The following is a 24702-nucleotide window of genomic DNA, read 5'->3' as shown; positions in this document are numbered from 1 at the left end:
CCGGTTTTCTTTCATGTGACAGCAAAGGCAGCTACAATGTACCGGCAGCAGCAGAACCTCCCTGTTGGGTGGTTTTCCGCTTGTCGCCTACCAGGGTCCTTTCTTGTATAGCCCCGCACGAGCTTTAGGAACATTACAAAGATTAACACTGTTAAAATATCCTGTTTTATCTTTTAACTGGGTAACAAACAATTAAGACTGCAAGTAATTGCATTCTGGAGGCCTCTGCTAATAAATAAGAAAACAGGAAAAAAAGCACGGCACCAAATCGAGCTGCAGAAATCGGGGCATGAAGCGAAGTCTCGTTCTTTTTGTAGCTGTGAAATCTTCACTTAGTTCCAATTACTGCGGAAATGTTACAAATAATTTTCCTAGTTTGTTTAATGCTACCTGTGGATTTGTGTGCACTTTTAAATGGTACCTTGTAGAGATAAGAGAGGCTGGGTGCATTTCCTCCTTAATTACTGGTTTTTACATCCTTCATGCTCATTAAACCGATGAAATTTAATCAGGAAATAACCTATTGGTCTAGAGGGGGCTGTTTCCATTTCATCTATGGAGCTTTGCTGTCTTTTCCGTGATGGAAGTTCAGATGCGCAAGCATCAGGAGCTTTGAAAAATGAAGGACCCAGTGCTGCAAGAAGCTGAGTTCTTGTGAATATTTATTGATCTATGATCCCTGAGCTATTTCGGAGGGCCACTCTTTTGAATACCAGGGTGCTCAGAGTTTAGTATAAACATGCTGTTTTTTTCCTAGCTTCAGCTCTTGGTTTCTTAATGAGTTCAATTTTGTTGCCTGCTTCCCACTTCTGTATGCACATGTACCTGTACTCATTGCCCTGTGTGTATGCTGTATTCCAGACCTTGCATTTTCAGTGACTGGCTTTCTCACATGCATCGCAGCCTCTGCCTTCTTCATTATTCCATCCAGGAAGAGCACAGACCAACTGCAGATGCTTCCTCAGCCTGATGGCGGGTACTTGTACCTGAAAGCTTGCAAAGAAGAACTTTTCCCATCTATTTGATTTGAATTGGTCTTAGAAAGGATATCGTATTTACCCAAAGAACTTTGTCCGCCTTTTTATCCACGCACTCCAGTATACAGATATATTAAGAGACTATCAGCTGATGTTACCTATTGGCTACATTGGTTCAGCCTCTTAAGACACCTTTACTAAGTGGTAGAGATCCCAGTTGCAGAAAGCATTTTGTTTAGTCATAAAATCAAAATAAGTGTGTCCTAAAATCAAGGCTAACCAACCGGTGAAAAATTGCAAGTATGCTGGCATAAAGTTGTTTTACTGGTGGCAAGGATGAGAGACTGGACCATTTGGTGAGTAGTTCCAGCATTTGAAAGTTATGAATGTTTTGTTTCTGGCTTTTGAGTGCTACAGAGGCTGCCCCATAAAAGTACCGAACAAGATTGAGCTAGCACTGGCCCTTCTAGCGTACCAGCAGAAGCTCATTGATCTTTTCCTTCCCTCTCCCCTGCCATCCGTTTTAGCCTGAGTTTGCCTTTCATTGAAACGTGTATTAGGAATTCTGTATTTCCATGGTGGATCAGCAAGTTTTGCTGTTAATACAATTCTCTTGGCAGGATTTTTTCTTTAAGTCCAGAATTTGGAGTTAGGAGGAGGAACTCTACTCGCTCATTATTTCATGATCTAGTTTGTGATGTTCTCTACCAGGAAAAGTCCCTCCCCTTCTCTTGCAGTCACCCCAGGGCCCTCCAGAGAGAGCTTGCCATTGAAGAAGGGCTTGGGTAGAGGACTTCACCACTGTCCATGCTCCAGCCTAGGGGTGCTGCAGTACCAGTGAATTTTTCTTCCTTGGAGAGATGAGCAAATGCATGTCACCAGAAAGCAACATGCTGCTTTTAACTTAGGAGTAGCTCTGATATGCTCTGCTTGTACAGCTGTATCCTGCTACTCTTTTGCAGAGCAAAGGATGGCCAGCCAAAGGTGAAGGAGGTTTGAATAAAGATGGAGAGTGGTGACTGAAGGGCTTTGGAGCTTATTTACACTGTATCCTGGGATGAAAAAATCCCAATGCCCTTATGAAAATCGGTGGATGGAAAAACTTGACTCTGCATGACTTGTCAGAACTCCTTGCATCATCTTGTTTTAGCCTAGTTTAATTTTATTTTAAAAATACTCAGTGACTAAGCCATTCTGTGTTGTTCATTTATTTAATTAGACGTCTCACCCAAAGATATTTTGCAGGGGAGTAGAAAGGTTTCCAGAGCTTGTAATTTTTTTTTGAAAACAAAACCATATTTTTAATGAAGTTCTCTTCTGCAACATCAAAACATGTATAAAGACTTTGTGGAATAAGTTTTTGTATGTGGTATTACATCCCCAAGCAAATGTTTATCCCTTTGTTATAATCCCTGGCAAAACAGGATTTATAAATCAAAGTATAGGTAAGGTTGTATTATCACCAGGGATCCTGGTTTCTCTGTTTAAAAATTGCAAATCCTCTGATAAAACCATCACAAATTCTGGGATTAAACCTCCCTGAATCTGCAATTAAAATGACATACCACGATATATATAGGTATCAACTGAATACAATGTTTTATTGATATATTTACAATTTTAAATAAATTTGGAAGCCTACCAGTACGTTGGGCACTATAATAAAATAAATTCTAAGTACCTGTAAATTTTGATATTTGATTGTTGGGTTTTTTATAATGGATTCCCTCCTGCTGCCTTCACTCCACCAGGATGCAGCTCCAGGCCCCTAACTCCCCACCCACAGCCCCCTTGCTCCCCCAGCTCTGCCAGAGGGGGCCCCTGCCTGCAAGGACTACAGGCCTGGGTCCTCAGCCCCTTGCCCTGCTGCTCCCCCCCCACAGCAGCGCCCTAGCCCCGGCTGTCATCTGCAGCTGCTGTAGTGGAGCCTGGTTTCCTGTCCACTCCTAGGCGGCACAGCCAGAGCAGAGTGGGGAGAGGAAGGGGTGCAGGCTACCTCCTTCAGGCTTGGGCTCCCTGTCCTGCTGCCTTGCCTTTGGGAGCTCTGTGGCCCAGCAGGCGGGACCCGGCATGGCAAGGCAGAGCGGGGCTGGGCGGGGAAGCTCCTTGGCGCTGCAAGCCCCATGCTGCCATGGCAAGCACAACTTCGTGCCGGGGCAGTGAGGGGCACAACTCCGCACCGCTGCCCCTGCCCATGCTCCTGCTGGGTGGGCGGGGGGTGCTTCACTAGGGCAGCACGGCTTTTTGTAAGCTTTGCCCTCCTGTATTATCCTCTAATAGCTTTGTACTCGTGATACGTGGCGCATACAGTATCGCACGAACTTGGCCGCTGTGCTGTGCCACAAGTGACTTGGGCGGGGGGGGGGTTATGGTAGGAGGGCAGGATGAGTCCCTGCAATCTTATTAAAACATCTCAGAATCGATCTGTTAGATCTTTGTAAGTGCTTGTTCATGGTTTATTTGAAACGTTCTGGACAGGAGCGTGTGATAGCAAGGAAGAACGGCCTGCCTTAATAAGGACTTTAGCTACTTGATTTGACTTGCATTGAGGATGGCATTCACATTTTATTTGTCTATAAAGTATCTTTGAATCAAAGCACTGAGTACAGGAAGCAGAAGGACATAGCCAAGGAAACAAACAAACCCCGGTAATCAAGAAAACACATTTCACAACTAGCAGAGCCACCTAAAACAGGATATTCATTTTACAACACAAAGGGCACTTAAAATAATCGTGCTAGGGGCTGGAAAACAGAAGTGAAGAGGTGGTTAATTGACTTGGAAAAAAAAAAAGTTTGGGGTTGGGTGAGAGGGGGAGATTTAGGAAAGGAAATTGGGGAACGAATGGTAAAATAAAAGTGGGATGATGAAATATGGAAACAGGGAAGTAAGGAGTAATATGAATGATGGGATGAGATGAAGGGGTTAGGATTTTGAAAAGGAAATGTAATTGGGAAGGGAGCCAGCGAAGTGGAGAAAGATAGAGAAAGGGAGGACAGAAAGACAAAGTGAAAAACAGATGGGTGGTGTAGTTTTGGTGAACTGAAGGGGCCGAAAAGAGGATTTTTGATCCTTACTAGAAGCAGTCACTGCAGAAAACCTAATGTTGTGGTGAGTGTTTGGCCCCTCCGTTGGGGGGACGCAATACCCATGGATGGAAATTTAGCTCATGGGACCACAACAGGACGATGCTGCGGTGGGGCTTAGGCAGAATCCAAGTGAAATGGCACAATGGTCCACCTTCACAGATACGGTTATGATTGTAGTCTTGGGGGTTTCATTAGTAGCCTTTTTGGATTGGATCCAAGTTGTGTGGTTTTTTTTTTTTAGACTTCTGTGTGCATTTCTGTTAACCAGGCAGTGTTATGACACTGTATAAGTAGGGATCTACTCAGTTTGCGATTCTGCAGATTTCACGGAGGTCCTCACGGTCTCTGCGGCCCGGCTGTGCAGCCCACTGGGGCGGGGGCCGCTGGCACAAAAGGGAGCAGCTAAAATGCTCCTTCCCCCACCTTTCACCGCTGATTGGCTGAGGCCTGGCTATTGTGCAGCCCTGTTCTTCTCCAATCAGCAGCAAGGGATAGTTCCCCATCTATACATATGCAGCTCTCCCTGCAGCTTGTATCTGGGAAAGCTGCAGAATGCACTTGGATCAACGTGGCGCGATATAGTAGAAGGCTTGATTCCAGCCATCCCTTTCTCCCTCTCAGCTTCCCTGCTCTGCCCCTTCCTGCTGCTCAGGGCCCGCTCTCGGCGCACTGATAACTTCCCTACTGCTCGCACCCGCAGTCGGCTCCCCCCACATATTTTCATTCCAGCCTCTCTCCGTGATTCTCTGTTGAAGACTGGGTTGACTGATCGACCCCCTTTTGTGGTGAGTAATGACTAGATAGAGTAATTAGAAAAATTACTAGCAAGATATCCAGTCTCTCTCTTTTTTTTTTTTTTTTTTTCCCTCCCCTGTGTCCAAAAGCCACATTTTCATAGATTATCATACACATTAGGGCTGCAAGGGACCTTGGAAGATCGAGTCCAGCCCCCCGCCCAAAGGGCAGGAAGTCAACTGGGGTCATGGGATCCCAGCAAGATGAGCATGAATTTTGAATTTACATCAGTGTGTATTCTTTATATGAAAGCGGTTGTGCTGTCCCTTCTCCTGCTACTACTCTGGAGAGCTGTTTCCATCCCACAACAGCAGCAAGCGCCTGACAACGTTCCCCTGCACCCAGCTCTGCTCCCCAGCTGCTCGGTAGGGATGTGAGACTGCTGCAGCCCAACCCGGGTGCTCTTCTTCCTCTAGAGCAGGGGCGGGCAATTATTTCAGGCAGAGGGCCGCGTACTGAGTTTTGGCAAGCCATCGAGGGCCGCATAAAGGCAGCCAGGGGCAGATAAGTATTAATTTTCTGAATGTTTTTAAGGGGCCCCATGGGCCAGATAGAATGGGCTGGCGGGCTGCATTTTGCCCACCCCCGCTCTAGAAAGATGAAAAAAAATAGTATTTTGTTTGTTCTGCTTCCATGTTCTCCCATCCCCTTTCTAGGCAAAGGGGCATCATTTCCCCTCGCTCATTAGTTTACCTCAAATAGGTAATCTGAATGAGGTGGATCTGAAGTGAGCAGAGTTTTAGCGTGTGCCACCCCCCCTCCCTCCCCCCGGGACGGAGGTTAAGCAGCCTAGGGCGTCATCTCTGACTCCGCAGAGGGCAGGTGGTTGCGTCATGGGACTTGTGTTGAGCAGGTGGATTCCACAGACGGTCCGTGAGAAGATGCACGTACAAGTACAGGCACGTTCCAAATGGCAGATCTTTCAGACTTTTACTGAGACTGAAAACTAGTGTAGAGATAATGAAATTAGTCATCTAGTCCGTGTTTGCTTTCCAAAACTTGGTTTCTCTTGTTCTGGAATCTTATTGTACTCGCAAAGTGTATCAAAGGGCTCTCTAGTTCTTCAAGCTCGCAGGAAAAGTTGCGGTAGGGAAGATTTTGCTCCTCTGGGTCAGATGCCTGGTATGGGATTAGTAGCTGAGCTGCTTACCTTCATGTGGTGTTTTGATTTAATCCAAACTGTAGGTATGTGACTTTAGGTTGGTAATTTTCTAATTTTAGTAAATAACATTTTTTTTCTTTAATTTTTTTGACTTTTTTTTTTTTTCCTCAATGCATTTCTTTGGGTCTGGATTGTGGCCACACAGGGTGCATCTAGACAAGCACGGTCGTGTAGTGTGTGGCGCTGCAAACACATTTGCATACTGCGTAGTCTGGAGTTCTTTGTGCTGCAAGGGCATGCTGCCTGAGTGTGCACGGCTCCTTCCCCCCCCCCCCCCCCCCCCCCCCATGGGTTTTTTTTATATCCAGTGGTCAAAAAAACCCATGGAAAAGCCCCCCAAAGCAGCACATGCTCGGGCAGCATGAGTTGCTAAAAAGTGGAGCCAAGCTGCTCAGAGCTGTCCTGTGGCTGCCAGCCTGGCTTTACCCAGGCAGGATCACCATGGGTGGCTGCTGCCCTGGGAGGCCTCCAGTACCCCAGGTAAGGGAGCTGGGCCCAGCACAGTGCTGGCCCCAGCCTCCCCTATGCCACCAAAGTGCGCGTGGCACAGGTGTTCCCCAGGCACAAGAAGCAGTGTTGCAAGGTGCGCCGCTGCTACTTGTCCCTGGAAAACCAAAAGTCGACGTGCGTCTGGACACACCCACAGACATTTTTGCATCGGGATGCAGCTTAGATTTATTGCCCTGAAAAAAAGCCTTTGTGCCTTAAGCAAGTGGAGTGCCTTCAGAAGTGCAGCTGTTATAACCGACGCAAGCACATGCTCCCTGGCTGAAGGGCTGAGCTTGTTGGCTGGTTACGGATGCAATGCATGTCCCAGAAGTCACTCTGCCTGCTTGTGGAGATGCATCTATCACCAACTAGATGGTCAATCTTTTGATCTTCTATAAAGAATACCCTTAACTGCCCTGCATTATGTGAGACCAGGCCCCAGATCACAAGGGTGATGGGAAGCTTCCCTGGGCCCTGTCAGTCAACCCTCTGTGATTTGAATTTGTTTTCAGGCAGGTCAAGGAAGTCCTGGTTCAGGGTGTTGAGGAACGAGATTTTTTTTTTTTTTAAACTACTTTTACTGTGTTGTTTTTAGATCTGTTGTAACTGCCACATTAATTTTCTTTTAAATAAACCTGGGGAGCAATAGTAGACATCAGTGCTTTTGCTTATCAGAGTGGTGACAGAGACTACATGAAGTAATCTACTGAGAAGATAATTGTCGTGGTGGATTAATAATGCACAGCAGAATAAATGGTTTATGTAGGTGATTAATTGCTGGGGTGTATGACAGTGGCAAAGGCCTTTTGAGTCTGAGTAATGCCTTGGGCATATGGCAAGATGGGAGAAGATCCAGTAATACAGACTCTCTTTTGGAAGGGTTTGAAAATTGTGCACTGCAGCTTGCTCAGCATTTCCATTGTCTTCACGTTGGGGGTGTGGAGAAGAGTGGGGCTGACTGTGATTGTTCAAAGAGAGTGGAGCCCAGGATCCAGGTGGAGCCGAGGATCCAGGTGGTTGGGCACATGGTCTATCAATCAGAATTTCAGGGTAGTTTGATAAAGCATAATTTTCTCCCTGTACTCAGATTGGCTGAAATCCTGTCATTGTCATCATTTTCCATGTAGCATGAGACTGAACAGGTCATGAGTGATTGTGCTCTGTGTTGGTATATCGAGTGTAGGCAAATACGCTGTACTGTGTGTGCATAGAAGGCGTATGGTGGCCTCTTATTAATTAGCAATGACTTTTTTTTTTTTTTGTTTTAGACTACAACATGGATTTCCTTTAAGTAGTTTTTGTTTCATGTGTGATAGCTGGCCAATTTATAGTTGCTTTTCCTGACATCGTTCCCCTGCACATTAAGTTATAGCACAGCTAAAATTGCAATTGAAATACGTAATATGAGAGTGTGACTTTCTGTTTAAATCTATTCTGAACATTTTGATCTTTTCCTTGTTAAATTTGGTTTGCTTTTGGTATCAAAAAGCAATCTTACATTATCTTGCCATGCATACATTATTAACAACAATCCATTTTTAATTTAATGAAGAATTATGTGAAGAGCAAAGCAGAAAGCAGTCTTATATCGTTTTTGGTCCTTCATTGTAGCGAGAACCTCAAGCAATTTCTGACGTTAAATTTAAAATCTGGCAGATCACATCTGGATTTTTACTTTTTACTATGGAGTATTATTTAAACTCGGGGATATTATCTAAGGAGAGCAGATATATCAGTAAAAATGACAAATGGTATTTGAGTTTTATAATCCTGTTCATCATGAAGATGGTAGGAGGGTTTTTTTTTTAAGAATGAGTTCTGTTTCTAATAGGAATGCCTGGTACATTCTCTCCAAGTTTATTGAAGTAGTAGAAAGCTGAATCAATATGTAAATCAAATTATCATCCTTGGGAGATGAAAAGCAGGAATTCGGGCATGAGTGTCGCTCTCTGGATTGGAGATTAGTTTTTAAATGTGATTCTTTCTCCCCCTAAGGATTAAAAGATGAATTGTTTCCCAGTCTATTCCTAATTTAACAGTAAGTCAAAGCCCACAGTTAACAACGTGATTCTCATCTTTTCTCTTGACTTCCACTTAGTAGTTGTATGGTCTAATATAATGGTGTGGTAAATTCATAATTATCTGCCAACTGACCGCCTAATGTCTTTAAACAAAAAAATCAGCATTGTTTTATCATCATGATGATTTCAGCACAAATATAGGTGAAATGGAGTTGGCTGAAGGGAAGGCCTTGTCTGTGCTAGAAAAATTACCCACTGCAGGCAGGAGTTTTCTCTGATGGATATAACTGAGCCAGTGTGGAGTATGGCTTAGTTTCACAAGCAGACACAGTCAGACTGCATTCAGTGCCATTTTGAAGCGGAGTTTGAAAGAGGAGCTTTCCCAGAAGTGTTTTGTAGTCTAATCTCAAACATGATACTGCTTATTTAGGCATGATTTATTATCAGAATATATACTACTAGTACTTTGCTACTGGCTATAGTATCATAGCATGTAGACTCCTAATCATGGACCAAGGCCCTGTGGTGCTAAGTGCTGTACAAACACAGATGAAAGAACTATGTGCCCCAAAGACTTTACAGTCCAAAGCAAGAGGTAACAAATTGATGCAGATGGGCATTGGAGCACAAGGAGACGGTGAAACTCTGCATCAGCCTGTTAGGCAGTAATGATGTCAGACTTAACCTTACTGTGCTTTCATGTATCATCTTGTACATACTAGAGTGTATTCAGTCTACTCAGATGGGCGTGTTTGCACTTCCATCTCCTTTCGACATATAGGCTCAGATTAGTAGGCAAAAGTCTCTGGCTGTGTTTATGCAAGGGTGTGTCTGCTAAAACTTTCCATGACTATTACTACTGTTTCAACTCCACTAATAATAGCCATGATGATCTTAACTTGTGCTAGAAACACGGAGCTGTAGCAAGTGTACATAAAAGTTTGGGTACCTGTTGACTGGTGTTGTAAGTCATCGTCACTTCATGAAGTACAGACCTGCTCACTTGCTCTGTATTTATTATTGTTTGAGCTAGATCTTGTGGATGCCGAGCGGCTGGAAAGGGGGTTCTTTTCACTCCCCCAAATTCTTCTATAATCCAGTTTCTGGAGGAAAGGTGTTCTGGAGCTACTTTAAGGTACAGAAGACGCTTCTCTCACTTTTTGCTTGCTTAGTTGCTAAAGTTGACCAGAGGTTCTCACTGTGGTCCAATGGCTATGGCCTTTGCGACCTGATTGTGTACCTGGCTATTTGGACTGCTCTATGACCTTGGGCAACTTGCTTCACCTTTTGCTATGTGCCTGTTTCCCCTCCAGCCAGTCCGTCTCTGTTCTAATGAATGCTTAATTTCTGAGAGGGGGAGCAGTTCAGTGGGGGAGGTATTGAGACAGTGGTTGGCTGCAGGCCAGAGAGTCCCATCACCCCCTCATCCCCAGCTTCAGAAGCCAGGCATCCAATGGTTTGCTCAAGTCCCTGCTCTGATAACCATTTACTGATTTATATGTAGTGGAAAAGTCTGCTCTGTGTTCTGACACTCTGGCATCACTGCAGCATCATGTGTATAAGCCCCTGTGCATTTAAAAATGTGCTTTAACTACAGCTCATCAAATGAGCTGTAGTTAAAGCAGCACATGGCCTTTTTAAAATGCATTGGGGCTTAATACACTGCAGCATTTTAATTAGAGTGGCTCTCCAGGAGCCACTCTAATTAAAACACTCCCCCCCCCCAACCCTGCCCTGCACCTCTGCAAATATGTATAGCACCCTTGGGTTTTAATTTGGAGCGACCTTGGTTTTGGCAACATTTTTGAAATCTCCCATTTTTGTGGTTGGAGAAGTTTCTTATTCGGCTTTTGTCCCAATTAGCCTATCCTGTTTTGTGCATGCTTGCCTTGGTGAACAAAGGTAAACTGGCATTTGCCCGATGCTGGGAGGAAGGTACACAAAACAAAAATCAGGTTCTCAAGGCACAGAACCAGTCTAACCTGTTTCATTCTTTTCCCTTTTGCCAATTTACCTTCTTGTAGTCTCCTTCAACCTGCTGAGCAAACGTTGAACAGGACGGTACTTAAGCATTAGAAATGTGAAAGAATTATATTGCTATTAATTTGCACAATACTTTGCAAACATTGACGTGGAACCTGCAGACATTGACTACTGAGTATAATGTTCATTGCAATGGGATTTGATTCTGTACTCAAAACTATGGAAAGCACTGCAGCAACTCCTCTGTTCATGAAGGATGTACATTTACTGCTCCAAAGAAACTATAAAGTAAGGGCCTGAACTGTCATGCGGGGGACTTGCAAAGACTACTCGTGGATAAAATTACTCATGCTTGTGATTTAAGATTCTTGGGTGCTAAGTAACTGATTTAAAATGTAGCCTCAGTATTCCATGGAAGGGCAAGGGGGGGCATTTTAATGAGAGCGGTTCCCAGACAGTCACTCTAATTAAAACTTTGCAGTGTCATGTGTATTCAGCGCCCCACATTTCAAAATGGCTGTGGGGGAGCTTTAACTGAAGCTCGTTTGACGAGTTTCTGTTAAAGCGCCACTGCTGCTATTTTGAAACATGGGATGCTGAATGCACGTGATGGTGAGGCATTCTGAAGTGTTTTAATTCGAATGCGTTGGAGCATGTATATAGGCACCCATATTGTATGGTCTGGTTGACAGGAGCTGTTTCATTTCTTAATTCTGGTGCATTTCAGATGTTAGTATTTATAGATCTCTGGGTATTTGCTCTCCTATGACACTTTAGTGCTTCTTCTCAGCTGACGACGGTGTAAAGTCCTTTCTTAAGGCTGTTTTATTCCGCCACTGTTTATATTGGGTAGCCACATACTCGGAGTAATCCCACTGAGATTACTGGGGTATTCACCAGGTAAAATGCCCTTAGTTAATAAATTTTGTTTGGAAGGGAGCATGCTTTTAATGTATGTGTGTGCGCAGCATCTGGCGGACTCCTAACTAACGTTTGCTGTTGCAGGTTTATAAATACTGAATACCAAATTAGTTAGACAGATTGTTATTTATATATATTGCTATTCAAAAATACTATGGTTCCAGTATGCAGTTAGTGACTTGAAGCAGTGACTTGGCAGATAATGATCATAATGCAAATAAATCTCAACTTTTTACAGATGTGTGAAACATTCTTCACTTTGTACCACTGGAGGAGATTAAGATGACTGGGGTCACAAAAGTTAAGGCAACACCAGAATTAGAGCCCAGATAGAGCCAGTCCTCTACTATATTTGCTAGACCAGGTGGGCTCTCCTAGGAGTATTTAATTGCATATTGATGGCTGAAGTGTAGTATTTTTAGGGGATCTGAAAGTACAGTTCTAAATTACACTAGTGTTTACTCCCAGTTTATGGGTTAATACGTAAACTGATTACATTTAACACAGCGTTGCTGTTGCGCAGCTCTTTTAAATCTTTGGGTGTCAAAATGGTTTGCCAATGTAAATAAGATGAGTTGTGCAATTTCCCCCAAGAGGCAAGTGAATCTTATCTCCATTTTAGAAAGGGGGAAGCAGAACTGCAGAGAAACTAATGTGATATATCCAAGGTCACACTTTCTGTGGCAGAATTGAGAATAAACTCCAGGTTTTACACCGTATCTCTTAGTTCTAGCTTGCTACTTGTTTCAGAGTTAATTAACATTTATTTAGGTTGTCCAGATCTTGCAAGGACATTCTTTCTTGGGTGCTGCAGAGAATAATACGTATACAAGGCACAGAAGCTGTATGTTCTTCCTATTGCAGCCTGGAAAGGGTTACAGCTGAAATGCCTGTAGCAGCCTTGGGAAAACGTGAATCAGTATTAGCAAGTAAAGACAGAATGGGAGCCCAGTCTTGCAAGCTGTTTTGTGCTTCTCATTTATGATTTTTTTTTTTTTTTAACCTCCGATGTTTCAAGAAGTGCAGCACACAGCTGACCTTTCTGAGCCTGCCTGCGGTGGGAAGCGGTCTGTTTGTATGTACCATATCATTGAAAGGGGAGGTTGGTGGTGGTAAGGGGGGGGATAACCTTATTCTTAGCCCTTTCTCTTTGCCTTCTCATGTGTTCTCCTTCTCTCGCTGCCTCTAGCCAGCTGCTTCTGCAGTGTGCGCGCGCGTGTGTGTGTGTATGCGTGCAACATGGAGGGAGGGACTGAAGCTGCTGCTGCTGCTGCTTTTACTAATATCCATACAGCAGCTTCCACTGCAGGGACGATAGCTACTGGAAGCAATCTTGATGAATCTGAAAGGTCAGTAATATCAATAAATCACCTACAGATATACACTCCTGAAAGGCGCTGCTATTTAAAAACATTTAAAATCTTCTTCTCATAAAAGGAATATTAAGCAGATACTTTAGCTGGCTGTAGGGAACATAATTGTTTCACGTTGTGTCTTAGCCAACAATGTGTAATAAAAAAATTAGAGCGTGACAGTGTTAAAAAGCATGTCATTTTCACGTAGGTAATGCAAGTTTCTTTTGATTGTATGTATATACTAAGTCTAAAATTGAAGACTGTACAGCTTTTAAGTGATAGCATGTTGTATAAATTAAAGGAAAAGTGTGCCCTTTGGTCAGGTTTTCATAAAGATTATACCAGTGTATGAAAAGTAAGTAGAGTATAATAATCACCCCCCCCCCTTTATTTTACAGCCTCTTCTGAAACATTTTCCTGTAAATTCTGTGTAAAGTGCAGCTATTCGAGTTTCTGAAACTTGCTTTTATTTTATCTAAAAATAACATGATCTCTGTGGTGCTACCTACAGTAGGGTAAAACGCATAATCTGGACTTCAGCTGTATTAAATCAGTGATAGTTGCTGGTGTGTGTGGTGCGGGGTTGTACTTTTTTAATGGTTAACTACCCATAAGTGCTTATTGCCACTGTATGGTTTTGGAGCTATAGCTTTGGAGGGCCAGGTTATCATGTCATTAAAATTCCTGCAGAGTGAAGCAGAGCTGATTATCTTTAGGGCAAATCTTCTCCTTCACCCTGGGCTTGGATTTATACCACGGCTGATGTGAAAGAAGTCTATTGCTGTTCCAGTCCAATTGGGATTTTCTGCTTCAGGGCTGAGAGCACATAAATATTTCTTTGTGGAGAAGGAAGACGGGTGGGGAGGCATTTAAATTAAATTTGCCTTCCCTGGGATGACTGCCACCACCTACCTGGTTTGCAGGTTCAGGGTGCTTTTCAAAACCTAAACTTATTTAAGAATATAGCTGCAGGAAGCAGAAGACATAGGCTCTCCTGTTTCAACGTACAATGCATATACATTAAGTTTAGTTAATTTATGCTGGCTCCACCCACAGGTTTACACAGCCCTAGGGTTGTGGTAGCTAGTTCATACTAGTATTGCAAAATTTCTTTGGATTTGTGGTTTGTTTTTCCCCCTGGGCTTTGTTGCCTTCGGGGAACTGTTAGTGGGCTCGCCTTACTGTATTTGCATCATCCAGGAACTAAAATACCTTTAGACAGTTGACTGCTGTGTCATTGGCTCTCATATTTAGTTCATCAGAAAACTTGGTCAGAAACCTGAAAGCAAACAGCTGAGCTGCAAATACGAGAATCCACACCTCGGGTTTCTGGTGGATTGGCACGTAGTAACGAGTGTGTGATCCTTCATCAGTCAGATTGCCTCTCTCTCACTAAATGCGGAGGGGTCTGTAAAGAGAGGGATGAGGGATTTTGTTGGAAACTCCTTAGGAAATGTACCCACTTCGTGTGCGCTTCATGCCAAACAAGAATCCTAATGTTTGCAAGCAGATACTTGCAGGCAGTGATGCGGTTTAGTATTGTGTCTTCTGCTAAAAAGTGAGGTTGTTTGCCTTTAATTTCCTGTACACTGTATGCAGCCTTCATCTAAATGGGTCCCAAATTTCAGGGTTGTCTCTAGGTGAACTCTATTTTAATTCCAGGCATGCCAGCATCTCTTTTTGTGTAAATAGTTCAGGGCATGATGGAATTTGGTATTATCTAGCTATGATTGCATCTCCAAAGGGGAGACCTCTGGCCCCAGGGCTCCTCAGCGTCCTGCTTTTCAGAGTACAGATAAAAATCTGCATTGACTCTCTCAGGCAAGACTAACATTTAAAAGGATTATGGAAGTGTTTTTTTTAACTCTTTGCACCTTCCATCCACTGCTATCTAGTTTTGCTGTAGCAACTGCTTTTATTATGGCCTTTTGGGGTCAACTGTGGCATGGGTGAGAAGACTAGCAGCTCCTAAAGGATAACTAGAGTGTAGGGGGGCAAGCATTGTTTTAGCTCCTCTCTCATTACCAAGCAATATGCTTTAGTTCTGTCTCGCAGCACTCGCTCGTAATGCCAGCCTTTGGCATGTTATGTTCATCTCTGTGCCAGGTTGTGGGATGCTTTGTGTGATATGGCATTACCTCCCAGAAGAGCTGGTTTGAGACCGCGAAACTCATGTTCACTTGTGACCCGAGTGCGCCCTCTAGCTCCACCTCACTTTATTTTCCTTGCATTGGTCTATGAGATGAACCTCTACCCTAACTTTGGACGAACACGGAGAACTACATCCCTCTTGCATTGAGAAGTAACACTGTGCTTTCCTGGGAAGGAATATTGAGCTATCCTCACTAGTTGGGACAAAAATTGAAAAAAGGGGCAATTTGTCATACCTATAATAACAACATATTTGGGGGGGGGGGGGGATGTGTGCATGTGGGTGTGCCAGATTTTTTGGTGGTCAGATGTGCATTTTGTTATAAATAGCATATCGGTTGGATCATTTCTCCATGGCTTATAAAAACACTTTTCTGTAGACAATGAGGAAAACTAGTAATTTAAAAAGTCACTTAAGTTTGCCAGTTGGAGATTTTTTTCTTCCATTAAACTGCCTTTCTTCTGCACAGCTGAAACTTTTGAGGGAACTAGAGACATACAGTAGGCATGTTCAGACTGGCAAACAAGATTTTAAAGGAAGGCATACATCTTCCACCTTTCACTTAATTTTACAGGTCTGCACCACAGGCAGAAATTTCTTCCCGACCCCCAGCTGGTGATCAGATCACCGTGAGAGTCCTGAGAATGGATGGCTCTTTGGTTTTTTCTTTTTCCAGCTAGCGGAAGCAGGTCCTTTTCTTACTCGTGTTGCCCACATCTGCCTCTTAAATCTAACGCTGTCATTTGCATACCGATATCCTGCAGGAATATGTTCCACGGGTTAATTACAGATCTCGTACAACCCCAATAATATTTCCCTGCAGCTGTTTTTAAATTTGTTTTTAAGGACTAATATCCACTTATTGCTGTCTTATTGAAAGTGGTAAGTAGGCGTGGCCTCTTGCCATGCCCTTTCATCCCCTGATTCGTATACTTCTGATTATTAGCAGTAGTAATTAATGATTTATGAGTGTACAATGCCTTGTGAAACACAGATTAAAATGTGCATTCCCTTCCCCGAGGAGCTTCCATCATGAGACAGACAAGACGTGACATGGGAAAGCAGTTCAAGACAGGTGAGGGTGTGGAGACTTCTGCGAGGAGAACAGGACAGAAGGGATTCTTAATAGAGGCAGAGCTGCAAAAGACAGAAGACCAACCTCATTCAGCCTTTAGTTTTCCCCCATGAACATTTTGATAAAAATGAAAACAAAAGCGTATTGAAGTAGGATTTTTAAGAATGTTTTTTGGGAAATCTGAAATCAGAATTTTTGCATTTGATGAAAATTTACCAGAAATAGTTGGCTTTCAGGAACAGAAAAATGTAGCCTGTCAGGCACGACATTTTGGTTTTCACCTGACCAGCCCAAATGTTTCTGCTTTGGTTGTTGAAATTCCAGTTTTTAGAATACTTTTGCATTTCAAATGGGCTTTTCCTCCAGTTGTTTCCATTCTGAGAAAAACAGACGTTATGCATCCACAAAGTTTTAAAAGACTTTTCAGCAACCTCAGGTATTTCAAGGAGAGATGGAGGTCAACTGGCTGACAAGAAGTTGACCCAAGACTAATTGGCAGGGGAGGTTCAGACCTAATAGTGAAAGAGGCATGGGTGGAGGAGGGGAGATTAGTGAAAAGATGAGCAAAGTGGGCAAGATCAGAGATGGAAGGGTGGGAAAGCAGCTATGGGAAAGGGAGATGACTTTGAAGGAGTGAGTAGGACAGAAAGAGGTAGGACAAAGTGGGAGGGGACTGAGTTTAGGAGAAGAGCATATGAGGTGAGACATGATCACGGCACGAGTAAGAGATTTAGGAACTGGGTTAGGGCAAAAAGGATAGATTTAAGGATAGCTGAAACAGGCAAATAAATGCATTGGCATACCTGTTTCAGTTTTAATTTGCTATGCATGAGGATGCAGTGCCATGTGGTTCAGCAAGACTAGCACTATAGGTCCCCAGAGGGCTTGCAGTATGTTCGGGTCCATGCTGGAACCCATCACGGTGCTACGTTTTCACTGCTTTTACTTGTGCAAGGTGTGTTAAAGCTTGCATGGACCTTAACGTCTGCTAGTGTATATTACCACTTGGGGTGTGCCTAAACAGTGAATGTGAAAAGAGATTACAGCGTTCATTTTCTTTATTTGAAAAGGAAACTGCTAATCCCTGTTGGTGGGGAAAAGCTTGAGAACACGGTCAGTGTGCCCTGAAGTCTTAATGTCAAAAGGCAATTAAAGAACCCCACATTTATTCATACCTCTGCTGCAGTTAGCCTGTATATGTGTCCTGAGAGGTCAAGAAGTAGCATTAAGAAGCAGAGCACAGCTAGAGCTTGAATATGGGGAAGGGAGAGGGAGGAATGTCAACTCAGCTTTTCTTTTTAGCAGCACCATTTCAATCTCAAGTTTGCCTTTAAGTCTGGGTTATTTCTTCTAACTTCTGGTTATACCTTTTAAAATTGTGTTCAAGTGGGGCTATGCTGATTTCCACGCAGATGGCTGAGAACCTGCCTTTGTCTACTCTTTTCTCTCTTCTTTTCCTGCACATTTTGAGCCGCCGTCACTGTCCTTCCTTATTGGGAAGGAGCAATAAAATGGCAGTACTCGCTTGGGAACATCACTGCCATTTTCCTTTTCAACAGACATGAGCCCTGCCTCCGATCTTTAATGATGTGTCATTGTGTAGAGTGCTGTGGGGAAGAAAGCAGTGAATGAAGGCAGGTGGTTGTGCTGGTTGGCAGCGAGCAGGCCAGCAGATCAGTGATTTGGACCTAAAATGAGACCGTTGTCCTGACCGTACCGGGGAGAGGACTTTTAGTCTTGCTCTGGTGATCGTGAGCACTCTCGTTCCTAAGACTGTCCTTGCGTTATGGTGCATGGCTGGATACATTTCTGAGGCATCCTGAAGATGACAGTGCATTACTTCATGTTGGATTACATATTTACAAGTGCCGTAAATTCAATTTAAAACTCCTCGGAGTATTAAAAATCTCTGGCTACCAAAACGTGGACAATAAACCTTTTGGCCTGATGCTTCTCATGACGTCAGAAACTAGAAAGCCTTTGTTACATTTGCATGCCCAGCGTTTCACATAGTGCTTTGGTTTTAATTAAGACAGTTCAAGCTGGGGGCGAGTTTAGCTGGATGATCACAAATATCCCTTTTCTTTTGTTGAGATAAGTTGATGGCTTTGTTGGTTGTTGAGCTGATGTACACAAAGCTGAGACGTTAGCTTTTTCGTTTCCCTCAGCGAGTGAATCGACTTGAGTGTCTAGTCTTGTTGGGATATGGCTCTGTGAAGGAGCCAGCTCTTTTTTTCTTTTTTGCTTGATCTGAATGTCTGGATGCAGCTTGTTGTCACGAAGTAAATGTGACATAGTAATGGGCTCTAGCAGCGTGCACGTTCTTCTGTTCAAGATTCATTTTCCTATTCACCGTGCTGTTGAACACGCCAGGGTTTTTCAACATTTTTTCCCAAGGGTTTATAAATTGGTGCTATAAACTTTGTTCAAGAGTGGAAAGTATGAGATGAGCTTTCAGCCTCGGAGCAGGTTTTCTTTCTACCACACAAATAATCGTTTTATAATTTCTGGTGAGAAGTGGGGGTAATATATTTTATTGGATGAACTATATAGTCGGGAGAGATGTCAAAAAAGCTATGAGCACAAAATGCCCTTTTTTAGGTCTGAGAAAGGAGCAGGTACAACCTGCGTACTAGGTAAAACCATCATTTTTGCGCAACTCAAGGGTGTTAAGCATATGGCCTGGTCCAGCCAGAAGCTGGGGGACATCGCTGGGAAAATAGCCCGCTGTAGAGTCCGGAGCTCCTGGGCCCCAGTGGTAGAAGCGGTAGCGAGGGCTGATCCAGTTCCAGCACCCTCCGGTCACCCCTCCACACTGCTGTGGCCCAAGCTGCTCCTCTCTTGGTCTCACTGTCACCCTTTGGTGGGGGAGCTGCCATCATATGTCCCATGCTGGAGCTGGAGTGCTGGGGCCATGTGCTGGGGCTGGGGCTGGAGCAGCATCCGGAGCTGCAGCTGGAGCTGTCATCGTGGCAAAGGGGAGCCGAAGCTGGAGCTACTGCCACGGTATGTCCTGTTCCTGGGAGAGTGCTGCTGCGTGCATGAGGCTGCATCTGGCCTACAAGGACCCCTGAGCCCCCCCAGTGCACATTTTAAAGTACTGACATAAATAAACTTTTTTGGGCGCTTTCCAGCAGCCTCCAACGTCACACGTACCCAGACTGATTATTGGATTGGTATTGGCCAATATGGATTGTTAATAATTGGGTATAGGTATCAGCCAAGAAAATCTTTATTGGTGCACCCCTACCTATTGCATTTGTTCACTGGTGTAAGTGAGAAGGCTTCCTCTTTAAAAAGTAAACCATGACAGGGGATTACTCAAGCCCTCTTTATGTTTTAAAGGCAAAAATATGATAGGCAAGGTGAAATCTGCTCTCATCCCCTACTATACGTCTTTCCCCTAAGGGCATTTCGCTGGATCAGATGATATTTATTGTACCTTCTAAATAATATTGTTTGAATCCATGACTGCCTAGTTCTTGTCAGTTGTTACCATGCTGAATACCATCACCATTTCCTGGTGGTAGTAGCAACATTGCCAGCTCTTTCACGCTTTTTATCGCAATATTTTATTTAAAGACCCTGCTGATGGAGGCAGGTAATTATGTGCAAATACCGGCTTTCATTTATATTTTAAAAAAAGTTTCTAGCCGACATGTTTGTAGAGAACAGGTTGGAAACATGACCCAAACATATCCTTTGCTGTCTGGAATCAGAAGGGGAATTAATAAAAGCCAAATTTATTGTTTTTAAATACTTAAACTCACAATTTTTGAATGTCTGGGGTTGCCATTTTGCAGGAAGGGTAGAACACGCATTCCCTTCCTGCAAAGTAAAGACTTCTTGCTTCTACTGAAGGTGGAGATCAGGGACCTATTAGCAATATGTGGTGTTTTACACACAGCTGAGGGGTTTCTATTCCTTCCAGTAGAATATATTGCTTTCGTGGCATATTTTCTAGCAAGTTTAGTAACATTTAAAAGCTCCAAGTTCTCCCCTGGAAATGTTCTGATCTGCCAACTAAACTATCCCAACTTCAAAACTCCCTTGAAAAGGCAGTTAAGTAAGGAGAATTCAGTTTAGAAAGTATGTAATTGTACCCCAGAGCTGCTTGGAGAAGGTCGCCATGGTTAGGTTTGGTGAACACCCAAAATGTAGAAACAAGACCTGAAGAATCATCTGAAGTTTACATTAGGCCCTACACAATACTGAAGGGAGGATGTGCAAGGTGGAGTGGTTTCAGAAGGGAGGCAATGTGTATGGGATGCAAGATAAAAATAAAGACGACTTTAATGACTTGCATAACTTTGTATCATTTAATACAGTAGTTCATTTAATACATATTTTTGGACCGCTGCTTTTTAAAATAATATGGACCCATCCCAGTTTTCATATTTGCAGGGGCAGGCAGTGATGTGCAAACTTAAAAGCATTTTGAGTTCCACAGCTTGGAAAATTCTCTTCACCACTGATGAATGGGAGAAGTTCCCATGATAAATGAGGGGGTTTAAGACCTCTGTTTCAAAATTATTGGTACGTTTTAATGGTAAGCTCTACTCCTTGTGGTTGTACAGGTACAGGATTCATGCCCGGGAAGTTAAAACAAAGGGATGGTGTTTTTTTACTATCTCTAGACCCATGTGGCTTGTGCTGCCGTAGCTGCTCGTATCTTTTGCACAGTGACATAAATGAGGCACTAGTCCTGTTTTATCTGATGGTCCGACCCTAATGAGAACCTGTGAAACTGCAGCAGTGGTGTTACTTTTGTATGGGTATCGGTCCTGTGAGCAGAAGTGCTCGGGGCAGAGGACCTACAATCAGCTTCTAGAGGACGGGTGGATTGAATAGCTGAGCAGGTTTTCTCTTTCGTGTAGGAGCCTGGGGGGAGGGAGTGAAGGGTCTGGGAAACAGGCAGGAGAAGTTGTGGCTACAAATCAGGAAGTGCTGGAAAGGAAAGATGGAAATTTCCTTTTATCTTCTAGTCTTGAAGAAGAGGAGGGAGTTTTGCATGGAGGTAAACTTACCAAAGCGTGACAAATACGGACAAAATTGTGGACCTCATATCCCATGGTTTGTTTGACTACTACCTAATAGCTTCTATGAGATCTTTATAGCTACACTAAGTATTTTCAAGAATTCTGCATGATTTTTTTCCCGATCTGTGTGCCATGTCACTAACTCCCATTTAAAAAAAAATTAACATGCTGATCTGTGTTTTTATTGCTTAGCCCCGGTTTCTTAGTCATCTCCCTCCTTTTGCGAAATGTTTCCAATTGCTGAGTAGCAGCAGCTAACCGGACGGAGCTGATAGTTTTAGTCAGTGGGCAGGGACCACCAGTATTTAGAGAGTACTACTTTTCCTCCTGGGATGCTGTGCATAAAAATCCCTGTCTCTAGCAAATATGACTTACCTTGAAGGGCTGGCCTACAAAGGAACCGCAGTGCAGTGAGCTGCGTTGGCCATCCACGCACTGACATAGGTTTTCCTTTGACCGTCTCTTTTTTTTTTTTTTTTTTTTTTTGTGGCTTTGGTGCCTAGAATTGTCGCTTGGATCATTTTAAGGATAAAATGTAGTTATTTCTATGTATGGGTCAAGTGTAAAAATCTGCAGGTTACTTTCCTCAGGGTTCTAGTTTTCATTTACACCACGACTCCCTAACTTCCCCTGCTGTGCATTTGACTAACTGTTTCTCACAGTGACTGATGTTAAGCTTACCTTGGATGGAGATTTCATAGATTTCATAGACATCAGGGCTGGAAGGGACCTCGGGAGATCATCGAGTCCAGCCCCCTGCCCAAAGGGCAGGAAGGCAGCTGGGGTCATAGGATCCCAGCAAGATAAGCATCCAATTTACTCTTGAAGGTGTTCAATGTAGGCGCTTGAACCACCTCCGCTGGCAGACTGTTCCAGACCTTGGGGGCTCGGACAGTAAAGAAATTCTTCCTTATGTCCAGCCTGAAACGGTCTTGCAGGAGTTTGTGACCCTTCGACCTCGTCATCCCTTGGGGCGCTCTGGTGAACAGACGTTCCCCCAGATCCTGGTGGTCACCCCTGATAAACTTATAGGTGGCCATCAGATCACCCCTGAGCCTGCGCTTTTCCAGGCTAAAGAGTCCCATGGCTCTCAGCCTGTCATCATAAGGTCTGTTTTCCTGACCTCTGATCATGCGCGTGGCTCTCCTCTGGACTCTCTCAAGCTTCTCCACATCCTTTTTGAATTGTGGAGCCCAAAACTGGACGCAGTACTCCAGCTGCGGCCTCACCAAGGCCGAGTACAAGGGGAGAATGATGTCCCGGGATTTGCTCGAGAAGCATCTATGGATGCACGCCAGCATTTTGTGGAGGTTGTGTTTGCAGACAGTCTAGCTTGTTGCCAAGTTTCAAACCAGTATTTGGAAATGCCATGAATAATTGCATGTGAAAAATGTGGTATTTCATTTTCTTTTTTACAATTAAAACATGAATAATTATTTTCCCTCCATTTTTTGGTATAGATTTTTTTTTTTTTGTTTGAAATACAGCACTGGCAGACACTGTAATATTGGCAAAAGAGTTATTTTCAGCTATAAATTGTTTTATTTCGTAGCATCAAAAAACCTAAGTGCCATCAGTACTCCATTGGGTTAAATACTGTTGTCCCTGTCATGAGACAGTGTCCCCTGGAGAAGACAGGGAGGTAATATTGTGCATAACCTCAAAACTCTTTTTGTGACTTTCCAATAATAGGGAAAGAGATTAGGGCAAGTTGCGGAAACAGCCAAGGACATCTAGGCTCTACAGGATCCGGGAGTAAAGAAATACAGATCTATGCTACACCTATATGCACTTTTTCTGGAATCACTCCCCTAACGTCTGCAGGACCTCTGAGTGCTAACCATTAGGGCTATGCGAAGCTTCGGTCGCTGATTTGATTTGGCGGAGATCCGGCCTGATTTGGCAGCTGAATCTCCAAATCTGAATTGAATCGGGAGACCCTTTAATCTCTCCGAATCGAATTGGAAGCCTCCAAGTCGATTTGGAGAGATTTGGCAATTTGGACATAGGCACCGCTTTAAATCTTTTTTCTACATACCTCAAGGTAGCAGGTGGCTTGTGAATGCTGAGATGGTGGGGCGTATGGAGCATCCCACGGGAGTATGTCGGGGTCCCCAGTGTGCTCAGCAGTGGACCTGGAAGTGGGCCAGAAGCACTTCCGGTCCACTTGCGAATTTGCCACAGAGCATGCAGTGGACTTGCCCCCCAGCTTGGTGACTGGTGCCTCGTAGGTCTGGGGAGGAGCACCTGGGGTCCCCCCATGCCTGGTCACAGACTTGGGGGGGTTCCTCCATGCACAGACCTGCAAAGGACTGGAAGTACTTCTGGTCCACTTCCAGGTCTGCCGCCAAGCACGTGGGGAAAACCCCCGCTCCTGTGGGACGCTCCATCCACCCCAGTATTGCAGCATTCACGAGCCACCTGGAACCTCGAGAAAAAACATTTAAAGCTGTGTCTGTCCGAATCACTGATTCTCTGAATCAGCTTCAAATCTTCAGATTCGGATTCGGCCAAATTGAATCGGGACAGTGATCCAAATCAACTAATTTAATCACTGGCCCCTGAATTGGGCTGAATCCAAATCGAATACGGCCCACTTTGCACATCCCTACTAACCACCTTTGAAAATATGTCCCATGTGAGGGTGCGTACCCTTAGGTGTCTAAATCAGAAACATTGACTCTCGTAGGAGAGTTGGAATTCTGAAACTTCAGGCCTGAAAGCTCTCCTGATGATTTCAGGGTCCCCTAAAAAGAGCATAAAATACAGTTTCTTCAATTTGATTGTTCCCCAGATCTATTTTTTTTTCTTGCGTAGTTGTGTTAGTACAAGGATAAATGTAAGTCCTCTAAATGATTTTCAGATGAGTCAACATGCAGCAGATTTGCTGCTGGAATGTAGAGTTGACCGCGTTGACCAAAAAAGCATCCCAGAACGGTGGGGATGGGGGAGCCTGAGAACTTTTTGGCTGTCCGCTGTGTGTGGAAGAGCATGCTGAGCCGTGCCAGCTGGGACGCAGCTGCTCCTCAAATCTGGCCCCTGGTCTGGATCGTGTCAAAGTCTATAATGGAGTTGCAGACCATTCCGATCAGCTAGCACATAGTTGAGTGATTTTCAGTGAAGATTGTACAAAGCTAAAACGACAGTGTCTTCAATTGAGAGTCAAACTCCTGTTTCCTGGACAAGTCAATTTTTCAGTGAAGGAACATGCGAGTCCAGTGACTAAACATACCGTAAACCTTTGGGGTCCAAATAGATAGAAACGATTTGTATCTGCAAATGAAGGAGTCAGTCTTAGCATTTAATGTTGATTCTATTTCTGTCCGAGTCTGTGGCCCACCAGTGATCTGCTGCCACCTCGAACTGATTCCTGCATAGCTTGAGTGGCACCAGTAGAAAGGGTTTGATGCCTGAGCACAGAATGGTGTAGGAAATTGTGCCGGTGAAAGAATCGATAAAAATCCAAACTTCAGTTTCACTGGCAGCTGTATTTTTAAGGCAGGGCATTAGCATGGGATAAGGGAATTCTGCTTGCATGCATCACAGACATGTGTTTTTTGTTTCTTTTAGTCCATACTTATGACAGCATAAATATTCTTGGTGTGGTTGGGCTCCAAACTAATTTATCACTGATGCTACAGTGC

At 43.9% G+C, this 24702-nt stretch overlaps 1 protein-coding gene across 7 annotated transcripts in view; it reads left to right on the top strand.

The window, feature by feature from the left end:
* ARHGAP32 (Rho GTPase activating protein 32) overlaps window positions 1-24702 on the top strand; it is a 450132-nt gene that overhangs the window by 130065 nt on the left and 295365 nt on the right. The window contains exon 1 of one of the 7 annotated variants that reach the window (XM_090026886.1): window positions 12676-12786. The exons of the other annotated variants lie outside the window; for them this stretch is intronic. Within the exon in view, the coding sequence (XP_089883012.1) occupies window positions 12677-12786 (110 nt within the window). The 5' untranslated portion in view covers window position 12676. Of the gene's footprint in view, window positions 1-12675; window positions 12787-24702 lie in introns of those variants that run through there. 7 annotated transcript variants of the gene reach the window in all.

This window comes from Crocodylus siamensis, chromosome 14 (genome assembly GCF_052110815.1).
Source record: "Crocodylus siamensis isolate JL-2025a chromosome 14, ASM5211081v1, whole genome shotgun sequence".
Lineage (NCBI taxonomy): Eukaryota > Metazoa > Chordata > Crocodylia > Crocodylidae > Crocodylus > Crocodylus siamensis.
The sequence above is the reverse complement of the archived record's forward strand: the minus strand, read 5'-3'. Positions and strand labels throughout refer to the sequence as shown.